Below are 12,211 nucleotides of genomic sequence, written 5' to 3'. Positions count from 1 at the left end.
ATCACATCACTGTGTAAATAGGTAGAAAAGTATTAAAAATTTACATGGCATTTTCTCATTTTTAGAACCTATTTATACAGAATAGATATGTGATTTTCACAGTCATTCTGTGAAGAATATTGGGTAATTCTTATCTGTCCAGTCAAAATGAAGAAATAAAGGATCAGAGAAATTACAGGACTCATTCAATGTTATAGTTACCTGGTAAATGTCAGGACTGACATGAACTGTCCGGATAGTAAGTACCCTATCACGCCTTCTCTTCAATAGTACATTAGCTGGTTTAATGCATAGAGAACACATACGAAGATAATTACCTAAAAGCTCCTGGGTTGGTCCTGCCAAGGCCTAGAACAAGGGATTCTGTGATCTCTATGCTCTCAGAGCGCATCATTGGAACTATGTGCTTAAACAAGGATGAAGGGGATGGGATGCCGATAATCTGAAAAAAAATAGGTATTTATAGCATCCGTTAATGACAGTACATCCAATTAAATAATTTGGCACTTCATCCACATTTCATCAACATTTCATCAAGGGCCATGGAAAGATGGAATTTTTCTGTGAACGGGGCTTCAAAATTCACTTGTGGTGCACATAATCTAAAAACATTAAATGACTTGTCCAATGTTTCGCTGCAAGTTCATTAAAAGAGTTTGGGCTCTGTGGGTCTCCTAATTTCTTACAGACACTTACCATCAGATAATAGGCTGATTCCCTCCATCTGATAGTCTATGTCTTTTGATCCATAAAAACCAATTAAAAAAAAAATTCCTTCTACCAGAGTCACTAGTGTTAAAGAAAGACTCTCAGGTCTTAGGTTTTCTAAATTTTCTCCAACCACCTCGCAACATTTTGTGTCACAGCATGAAGGCTATACAACTGTTATTACCAAGTATCATTGGTACCACCACATAATTTAGGGAAATTCGACGAAGGTATTTTTTTTTTCCAATATATGAAATTTATTGTCAAATTGGTTTCCATACAACACCCAGTGCTCATCCCAAAAGGTGCCCTCCTCAATACCCATCACCTCCCCTCCCCTCCCTCCCACCCCCCCATCAACCCTCAGTTTGTTCTCAGTTTTCAAGAGTCTCTTATGCTTTGGCTCTCTCCCACTCTAACCTCTTTTTTTTTTTTTTTTTTTTTTTTTTCAGACGAAGGTATTTATTTAAACAATTTATTTTGGATACTGAGAAGTGTGAAAACTATAGAAAATAAATTAGGAAAGGTGGGGATGAAAATTCCTTTAAAAAATTCACTACGATGAATTCAGTGAGCATGACCCTCCATCAGTACAACAGTGTTCGTGTGTATACATATGAAATTGATCCCAGTAAGGAATCGATAGTCATGCGATTTCTTGCACTATTTTCATCGTTAGTACAAGCAACACACTTTTCAACCAAATGCCTTTATGGTCCTGGAAAAGACACTTGAAAACCATTATTTGATGGTGCCATTCAAATTCAGTGGCAGGTTGGGAAGCCTTACTTTGGAATCAATGCTATAGCCACTATCAGGGGTAGACGCCAGCGTCTCGGGAGGAGAACACCTCACAGAACCTGCCGATGTTGAAGAGGTCGTGGATGTCGCCGCACTGCAGCAAAGGAGCAGATAGTTTCTCCACAGGCCGACGTAGGAGTCACTGCTTGTGGTAGTGTTCACTTTCTTAGCATTGATGGGGCTGCTAAGGGGGAAAACAGCAAGAGAAACAGGTGAATGCAAACAACACGACATTTTTTGAAGTTTTCTTTAACTAAAGCTAAATGCTATCAATTTAGGAGAGATGGTTAACATACGGTTTTAGTACCACCGCTGCTAAAGCCCTGTGGAATGGTGGTAAGATATAAATGAATAACATATTTGACTGAAAATTAAAACATAGCATCATTTTAACATCATCTATTATTCTTGTGACCAAAATTAATATTTCAACAGGCCACATTTTATAACTTCTTATACATGCTCGATGTGAAAAAAAAAAAAAAAAAAAACCCACATGAAAACAAAATGAAAATCCCCTTTATCCCACATCCAAGTAAGCACAGTATATTCTTTTACAAATCTTCAATTCATATACAAACATGTTGAATATATCTCCTTTAACTCACAAAAACTGAACAATACTGGTTTTTTTTTGTTTTTTTTTTTTGTACTTGTATGTACTTAACGTGTTTTAAACATCTTCCACTAAAAGACTATATACTTCTGGGACATCATTTTTTTTAATTTTTTTTTTTTTTTTTTATTTTACATCTATTTAGTTTTGATACAGACAGAGCACAAGTGGGGGAGAGGCAGAGAGAGAAGGAGACACAGAATCCAAAGCAGGCTCCAGGCTCTGAGCTGTCAGCACAGAGCCCAACGCGGGGCTCGAACTCACAAACCGCGAGATCATGACCTGAACCGAAGTCGAACACTCATCTGATTGAGCCACCCAGGTGCTCCAGTGCGACATCATTTTTGATGACTGTATGCTATATTACTATAGAGATCAGGTTTTATTGTCCAAATTTTCATTATTGGGCATTTTAACTAATAGAAATTTTCCCCTATAATACACAACACTATACATTTGAATATATGCTTAATTATAATAAAATTTTAATTATTTTCTTGGGTAAATTCCTAAAAATGGAACTGCAGTGTCAAAAGAGTATCCACATTTTTCAGGATTCTGTCAAATTTCTGTCTTGAAACAATAGACCAATAAAATATGTTGGAACAATTCCATAAATCTTTCCAAACACCAAATTCTATTGGGATTAAGGAATGAGAGGAAAACAAAACAGAAAAATACTAACACAGAGTCCTTAGCTTCAGTACATTTATATATTAAGATAAACCAAGCAAATATATCACTTCATTAATTCATCAACAGTGTTTTACTGTTTTAGAAAATATTGTGGCAGCAGTAAAAACAAAATAAAACAACACTGTTAAAAATCACTACCAGCAGGTCACTTGGGTGGCTCAGTTGGTTGAGTGACCAAGTCTTTATCTTGGCTCAGGATCTCACCATTCATGAGTTCGAGCCTTGCATCAGGTTCTGTGCTGACAGCACGGAGCCTGCTTGGGACTCTCTCTCTCCCTTTCTTTCTGCCCCTCCCTGGCTCTCGCTCTCTCTCTCTCTCTCTCTGTCTCAAAAATAAGTAAAAATAAACTTAAAAAAAAAAAATCACTACCATCATGAGTACTGCGGAAGATATACAATACAGAAATGAATAAAACAACGTCAGATAGTACCAACTGTGATGAAGAATGATAGAGGAGATAAAGAATGGTAGTAGGAGAGGAGCTTCTAATTTAAAACATGGTAATTAGGGGAGACTAAGATAAGGTCATTAATGTTATGCAAGGTGGCAAGTGTCAATTTCCACTAAATAAATAATACTTGCTACATAATACTTGAGAATCTACATAGATATATAATAAGCATGGATACACATATAGAAAAACCAAAAATATCTATATTCAAATCCAAAAGAAGGAATGATTACTCTGGGTTGGGAGATGTAAGAGAAGGCTTTAAAAATAAGGTGGAATTTGAGATACAGCAGATGTCGACATACAGAAGACAGAGAAGACAAAAGGCATTCTAGGTTCATGTGAACTAAAACTCAAGATAGTGGAAACTGTAGTCACATGCGGTGAACTTGGAGAAGTTTGTGTGGTTCTAACCTAAGAACACACGGACAGCAATGACAGAAAGTAAGGGAAAAGTACAGACTAGAGCCAGGTTTGGAGAGCCTTTAATGACTCTAAGGTGTTAGGTTCGTCCAGGGGTTGGGTTTATACGGGCAACTTATATGATGAGAGGCCTCATTCCATGTGATCTGATAAAACATACTGGATAAAGTGAAATCGGGAACTCAAATTCAGGTTCAAAAATACTATACTTAAGAGCAAGAAGAAATTAACTGCAGTTTATGATGACCTTGTTTAACACCCTATCACATCATCAGTTATTCCAAATCGTTGCCATTATCCCCAATGCCATCATCACTAATCCCTGTCAGCAGATGACTTCCTTATAATGTCATCAGGAAAAGTAAGGTCACTGTGCTTGGTGTCTCTTCACTTTGCACCCTTCCTCTATACGCTCATCTATATCCAGATCCACACTCCTCTCCAGATCCTCTGCTCCTTAATTCTTCAGTACAGATTCATCAGACACATACTATGTACCAAGCGCTGTGCTATTAAGTGAACCAACAATTTGGTGAGACTGAATTACATGAAAAGGATGAAGGGATTATGAGACTACATCCTTTACATCTTTCGTCTCCCCCCCTTATACATCAGTCCGTTATGGCAGGTTATTTACTTGTGGAATTTCCAACTTGTACAACTTTTCAAATACATACTTATAAAAACTGACAGTCTACACATTCTAAAATTTACACTAGGAAAACAACTTACTTTATATCAACCTGTGGGGACAATAACTGAAGTCTTGTGTATGCAAACATCCAAGCATAGCTCACAGCTGTACAGCAGTGTTTGGGAAGGTTTTCTTGCTTTAAAAAACTGGAGAGACTTATAATCCATGGGTCTTGGCCTTGGGTCACATGTGCAAATACCCATATGTGTGATGGGCTGATCACATCAAACTGGTGGCTGATAGGAGAAGAGTTCCATTCTGCTAATGTCTGTAAATCTATTGAGCTAGGGCAATACAGCAAAGTAGTCTGCGTAGAGAAAACAGCAAAGGATTATCGCACATTTCCGTAAGTTTCAGAGTTTTGCCATATGGATTGCATTAAACTCTAAGTGGCCTCTTGGTAGTTTCTAGAACAGAGGTAATAATGAGGTCCAAGAAAGGTTTAAGGGAGTAGTGAATTCCTGAAATTGCATATAAAGTTTTTTTGTGTGTACATGTGTACATGGGTTTTTCTGGAGAAAGATTCCAGAGGTTTTATTAGTCTCAAAAGGATCTATGAACCAAAAAGGTGAAGAACCACAACTTACATAATTCATATATGAATAATCAACTTTCATGGGCATACTAAAACTAAGAGGGAACTGAAAAATGGACCATTAACTTTATGCTGACATGCCCTATATATGCACAGGCAGAAGAGACAGGAAAACAGACTCCTCTCCAGAGGTACATATTCTTAAATATTTGTTCAATGATAATTCCAAGCTATTATACTGAAGAGATAAAGATTTACCTTCAGAGCAACTTATGTGTCATTCAAACAACAACAAAGACACAACAAAGTCTTAAACTGAACAGAGGTCCAATTCACTCTATCATTCAACAGATATTTACAAAAATACCCATTATAAGCCAGGCATGGCTTTAGGCATGAGAAGAGTCATTCATTATTCTTTTTGTTGGCATAAATCGTAGTTAATAATCTAAAGCAGAATTCTTTAAACTGAAAAGATTTATAATCGATCTCTTAGGTTTACAAAATTGTATTACTATCTCCCTTGGTTATACATTAAGTTGTGAATTATAAGAGCTAAGTGTTACACTCAAAGCCCAGAAACTTTGTCCATGTGTTCCAAACAGGAACAAAAAAGAAACTTCAAGTAGTAAAGTTTGATGGTTATTTTTATGTCCATCTTGAAATCTTAACGTAAGACCTTTGTAAAAAAAAAAAAAAAAAAAAATCAAGCCCAGCTAAGAAAGTTTAGTTGCATTTGCTAACAAAGTGTTTTTCTCCATCTTAATGAGTCAAATTAATTATAACTTGGGCATAAAATACTCTTCAATGCATTATATTTGTAAAGGAAATTCATGTATGCATGTATGTATGTCTAAAGCCAAGGCAAGACTGAAGAGCATGAAATCATGACAGTTACCTGATCAGCTCCAGTGAGATGTATGAAGCTCTCAAGAATGGATGGGCTCAGCCTGTCCATCACATCTATGGCTAATTCATCATCACCCTATAAAAAAGTGAGCACATGTCTAAAAATATTTAGGAATGATTAAGAAAAGCCAAACCTAAGAAAACATAAAAAAACTGCACATCAGCACTATTTGTTACAAATGGAATTGAAGGCAGCCGGGTTAGTTTAGACCAGGTCAAAAAGCCTTTGTTACTTTGTTATAAGTTAAGTTATGCCTGCATGGTAGCAACAGAATGAACAAAAGAATAGTTTTTATGTACTTTCATTAGATAATTAAATGATATACCTAAATCTTACCTTAGGTATTTCCAAAAGTGCAAACAAAGCCCGTATTTCTCTAAGGACACTGACAGCTAATCTCCTAGTGGCAGGTCGACTGCTACAGAGAATGACAAGTGCAAACCCTTCGACCACATGGAATACGTTGGAATACGGGCTCCTTTCCAGAGGAGGGGGATGAGAAGCTCCATTAGCCACACCATGCTTGAAAAATAAAAAGAAGTTAAAAATCAAACAAAACAGTATGTGTAGACATTCCAGTATAACCATTAATTAAAGAATAAACCAAATTATATACATTATAGCTATAGATCTGCCTCAGCTCAAGTAACTTAAATAATATTTAATTCACAAAAATGTAACACCGCAGGGGCACCTGGGTGGCTCAGTTGGTTGAGCTTTCGACTTCAGCTCAGGTGATGATCTCGTGGTTTGGTTCGTGAGCTTGGGCCCCACAATGGGCTCGCTGCTGTCAGTGCAGAGCCCACTTTGGATCCTCTGTTACCCTCTCTCTGACCCTCCCCTGCTCATCTTCTCTCTCTCTCAAAAATAAACATTAAAAAAAAAAATGTAACAGTGTACACAGAGATAAAAAGCTTTTTAACTGGCAGTCTAAATATGAATTGTGTATGGAGCTTCTGGCATTCTCTGGTTACTTTGTAAACTTGGAGCTGACACGGTTAATCACTCTTGGCCTAACACTTCTATGTGGAAAATGAAGGGACTGAATTGGGACAATTTGAACTCAAAGTGTAGACTAGCAGCATGGCATCACCCAGGAGCGTGTTGGAAATAGGGGTTCGTGGGCTTCTCTCCATGCTCACTGAAGGCTGCGAGCTAGATTGATTTAGATGATCCTGCTCTAAAATTCCAAGGTTCTAGGGCAATATGTTATATAAATCAAGAAGCTGAGTACCTTTCATGGTAAAGGAGCAGACAAACCACATATGTGAAGCAGGGACTAGTGTCATGGGTAAAACAATCAAATAACTCAAATGGAATACTCCCCAAAATTGTTATATCGGCTTTAAATATACTGGAAACAACCTAAACGTAAGCTAGAATTGCCTCTACTCTCTGTGTTCATTCAGAACCAACTGTTACGAAAGGAAGAGGGTTGGAAAGGTTGGACACATGAACACTATATTTAACATCTGAACTGCAGGGAGGTTTAGTTTAGGGATTATAAGACTTCCAAAGCAAACAAAACCGATCAAATGTTTAGTTTTCAAGAAATCAATAGATATTAACATGACTGTTGGTCAGTTACCACTGACCACATACAAAGGGACAAAACAAAAGACTCTGGTACCTGGGAGTCCTGGTTTTTGTTGTGCATTTGGGTTGCCTGTTTCCACTGATTTATTAATTGTACCAACATCTTTACAGCATTATCAAGAAGCGTGGGATGGACATCAGTCACTTCACGAACAATAAAATAAACAAATCCTGAAAGAACATCCTCCCGCCAATCTGGAAAATCAAGCATTAGTGCCTGCAGGGTATTGAAAGCCAGAGCACGTAGTTCTTCATCCATGTGAATTGTGAGCCTACCAAGAACAAAATTCCATTAGCAAACCTCAGAACCTTCCACGTAGTTTCATCATCTAAAACCTAAAACTAAGAACTTAAAAAAAGATGTCCTCCTCCCTGGTAAGAAGTATGAGGATGGGAACCAATGCTCCCTTTTTGTGTATATTCACCCTTAGGTTATTCTTATGTTTAAATTCACATATGAATCCATTAATATTAGTTGGTGTTTTTAAAAAACTTCAGGAAAGCTTGATAATGAAAATGCACTTGAAAAAATACAGATCAGCATATCAGAATTACATTTCAAAAATTCTTTAATCCTTAAAATGCTGTATGTTTTCTTGTAATCAAAAATTATATCCGCTCATATAATATCTAAGCATTATTTCACATTTATGTAGTCCTTTACTATGACTGCAAAGAACGTGATTTGTCTCTGTCCTTTTCATGCTGCCGAGGTTACAGTTAAACTATAAGATGGCCGATTGTGAACAAGAAAATAGAATAAACCCAGATGAAATCAAGTTAACGGAGATAATTCTCGAAGGTGAACATGAGAGTAAATTTGCAGTAATATAAATGGAGTGCACCTGAGGGGGAAAAGGTTGATCTAACACGGAAGTCCCTAAAGGGAGTTTAAATCTAAGCAAATTAGAGAAGAGGCTGTAGAAAATTACCTTTTAGAGATACCAAAACAATCAGAGGACATGAACGTAATATGAGCTAACGGATTTTACCAGAACATAAAGAGAACGATCAACAAGAAAACCATAAACGATGACCCCAGTAGTGAAGCTACCAATATGTAATACTCTGTGAGCAGGAGTTTCTGATTTGGGGCTGAACAGGATTACTTTAGCGACTGACCATCAAAACACATGCATCAATGTTGGAAACAGCTTGAACGAGTAAGGTTAATAGGTGATATTAAGCATGTGCCACAACTACATGCTTAGGAAGCTGCGAGGGTGGAGTCATCCTCACGGACAGAGGAGGAGAGCCGTGGGCTTTAGGTGGAAGGAGATGTCACAGTCTTCACCCTGCTGAACTCAATTCTGGTCTTCACTAAGCCAACCTTCAACCGGCAATGAGACCGAAGAGAAAACTTAACTACAGCTAGACAGACTTGCAGTTAGCCCCACGAAGTGGCAGCAGTGAGAGCAGCCTGTCAGAGCCATCACAGGGGATCAGATCAAGGATCTCTAGCCCAGCGTTCTGTCTCTGATAGCGGCACCAAGGGAGGTACTGTGGAGGCACAGTGACTGTCTCCACGATGCTGACTTTAAAGGTTATTTCAACATCCCTTAAATCTTCATGCCCATCTTACACCTATCTGTGTAACTCATGCTATACACGCATGAGTTCACCACTGTGTAGAGAACAACAGGGTGGCCTGGCTAATTTAAGGCAGAAGAATTAACTTTCCTTAGACACAGCATACAGGTCTACAAATGCATCTTTGTTTTGCTTACTTGCTTTAAAAACCAAACAAAAACAAGATTTAGACATTGCAATTCCAAATGATCAGAATGGGGGACAAAAGAGAGGAGAACGCAGAATCTTCCTTTCTGCTGAAGTAAGCTAATTAGTTAATTAATATCACAGGAAAAGGATGCAAAGTAAATCAAGTCGCAAAGCTGTCATTTACTGTTCAGATGTTTGCTCCCTTCACCAGGCTCCTCCATCCCTGACCCTTGTAGAGGGAGTTTCATTTTGGCGGGGGGATACGGGATCATTAAGCCACAAATGTGCAGGCGAGTTAAATTAGGGCGAGTAGAAAGAGTGCAACTGAGTGAGAGCTGTTTACTGTTTTCCCAAGAATAACATTACAAATCATTACACCTCTTTTCCTTCCCTAATGCTGACATGAACTTTGCAACTCTTCAATTCACAGCAAAAAATTAAGAGAGTGCAAAGGGATGAATTTATCTCATGGTGCAAAGTCTCCAAGTAACTCCTTTTCTCTCCTCATCATCCTGAATAGAGGCAAATGCCATTCTGTATCTCGATGGCAACCTGCAAAGGTTGAGGACAGGATAGTGATGGCTGTGTGCGGTGCTAGGTGTTTTCGCAGAGGAGGTCAAAGGGGTTGCTAGAGAAGTCTATTAACTGTTCACGGCGAATTTAACTTAAGTCCGTGGTAAGTGCTTGGCAGGGAGTAAACATCTTTCAGTACAGTCAAGTATCACTGCTCTGTGACAGTCATTACACCTGGCTTTTCATTTAGAGTGGGGGCAAGCAGACCATGGCTCAAGGGCCAGAATGTATGAGGCACCATGGGAACACGGTCACACCCCCTCCTTTCCATGAGGTCCATGGCTGTTTTTGCCCTGCACTGCAGAGAGGAGCAGCTGTGATGCTGACCATATGACCTGCAAATCCTAAAATACTCACTATGTCATCCTTACAGAAGCAGCTTGCTGACCCCTTACCTACGGAATCCCTACATACATCGACAAAGCAGCTTCCAACAAGCCTTCCCCTCAACTTAGAATTAGCTTTGGAAGCAAGTGTTTACATTTGGTTGTCATGTTATTTCTTACTCTATAAAGCTATGACAAACCCAACAGAGGAAACAGAAGCAAAAACTTGAACCCTGCGGGCTCCACAATAGGAAAAATAAGTGAAAACGAGCTATAGAAATGGCTTCAAGAGTTAACACGGCAGTTAACTGCCTAATGGGCATCACCACACATCTATTCAGGAATAACATGTTATCGAAATCCTAAGAAACACACTAGAAGGAAAGATAGGAAATCGAAAAGTAGGATTTGTAGAGAGGAATCCAAAAGAACTTTAAAAGTTAAAAATGAGTGGGGAGAATGTGTTCACAAAACACAAAAGACACAATGCAAGTTTAGAAAGTGGATCAAGTAAAGTACTGAACGTGTCCTTATTACTCTGTTAGTGACAACAGTAACAGGAGTGTATTCAAAGTTTAAAGGGATTGAAAGAGGTAAAAATTAACATAGCAAAGAGTGATTCTCAGTTACCTTGCTAACAATTCAATGAGGTCAGTTCTGCTCATACCATCAGGAATCAGCCTTGGAATAGCAGCAACACAAGTCCTAAACAAATCAATTTTGGGTTTTCTTTCCCCTCTGAAAAATATACAACAGGATTTAATACGCTTATTACATATGTTAGGCAATGAAAGCAAACTTGGAAAAATAATTACAGAAAGTAGGAGTCCCCTCCTCCTAAAAAAGTTTAATGTATTTACTATAAAAAAGAATTCATACAAACCCAGCAAATAATTATCAGTTTATAAATAGACAAAAGAATAAAGAGATAACAGGAAAGAAAATATAGCTAGCAAGCAAAAAGATTTTCAATAATTAGAAAACTACAGAAATGATTATGTTTAAATAATAATTGTATTTAAGTATATTATGTGGAATACAATTATTTTAAATTAAATTTAATTTAATTAATATCTAACCTTGAATAAAGAATATTTAAAATTTTTTTAATGTTTTATTTATTTTTGACAGAGAGAGAGAGAGAGAGCATGAGCAGGGGAGGGGCAGAGAGACAGGGAGACACAGAATCTGAAGCAGGCTCCAGGCTCTGAGCTGTCAGCACACAGCCTGACGTGGGGCTTGAACCCACAGACACGAGATCATGACCCGAGCCGAAGTCAGATGCTCAACCAACTGAGCCACCCAGGCGCCCGAATAAAGACTATTTAATTACTAAATCATAGTAAGTAACAATGAGATTATTAAATAACCAAGTATTGGTTATTTTAGGAACCTATAAAATTAATTTAAAAAAATTTTTTGAGAGAGAGAGAGAGAGCAAGCAGGGAAGGGGCAGAGGAAGAGGGAGAGAGAATCTTGGCAGGCTCTGCACTCAGCGTGGAGCCCAGGGTGGGGCTCTGCTTCACGACCAGGAGATCATGATCTGAGCCGAAATCGAGTCAGACATTTAACCAACTGAGCCACCCAGGTGCCCCAACAAAAATAATTTTTTTCATTTATTATTATACATTAATGAGGGTCTTTTTTTTTTTTTTTTCAACGTTTATTTATTTTTGGGACAGAGAGAGACAGAGCATGAACAGGGGAGGGGCAGAGAGAGAGGGAGACACAGAATCGGAAACAGGCTCCAGGCTCTGAGCCATCAGCCCAGAGCCCGACGCAGGGCTTGAACTCCCGGACCGCGAGATCGTGACCTGGCTGAAGTCGGACGCTTAACCGACTGCGCCACCCAGGCGCCCCGAATGAGGGTCTTAAAAAAGACATTCTCATATTCTATTGTTGGTATTGTCTGTTCTTTTCATTTTATTTTCAGAATACACACACACACACACACATACACACACACACACACAAATACACATATTTACATGTTTACAGAATTAATGTCAATTTTGAAAATCTTGGCTCCTCCAGAGGCTTGATACAATTTATTTCTACTATATTTTCTTCTAGTTATTCAATGATTTTTTAATTTTTACTTTAAATATCTAATCTCTTAACACCCTGGTTTTTGTTTTTATTTTGGTCTATATTTCAAGATG

At 38.1% G+C, this 12,211-nt stretch overlaps 1 protein-coding gene across 11 annotated transcripts in view; it reads right to left on the bottom strand.

The window, feature by feature from the left end:
• FRYL (FRY like transcription coactivator) overlaps positions 1-12,211 on the bottom strand; it is a 272,775-nt gene that overhangs the window by 90,293 nt on the left and 170,271 nt on the right. For all 11 annotated transcript variants that reach the window (XM_045474132.1, XM_045474131.1, XM_045474133.1 and 8 more), the window contains 7 exons: positions 10,680-10,787; positions 7,466-7,703; positions 6,172-6,357; positions 5,824-5,910; positions 4,429-4,697; positions 1,498-1,693; positions 318-442 (listed from right to left, as the gene is read on the bottom strand). In XM_045474132.1, the coding sequence (XP_045330088.1) occupies positions 318-442; positions 1,498-1,693; positions 4,429-4,697; positions 5,824-5,910; positions 6,172-6,357; positions 7,466-7,703; positions 10,680-10,787 (1,209 nt within the window). The remainder of the gene's footprint in view (positions 1-317; positions 443-1,497; positions 1,694-4,428; positions 4,698-5,823; positions 5,911-6,171; positions 6,358-7,465; positions 7,704-10,679; positions 10,788-12,211) is intronic.

Source organism: Leopardus geoffroyi, chromosome B1 (genome assembly GCF_018350155.1).
Source record: "Leopardus geoffroyi isolate Oge1 chromosome B1, O.geoffroyi_Oge1_pat1.0, whole genome shotgun sequence".
Taxonomy (NCBI): domain Eukaryota; kingdom Metazoa; phylum Chordata; class Mammalia; order Carnivora; family Felidae; genus Leopardus; species Leopardus geoffroyi.
The sequence above is the reverse complement of the archived record's forward strand: the minus strand, read 5'-3'. Positions and strand labels throughout refer to the sequence as shown.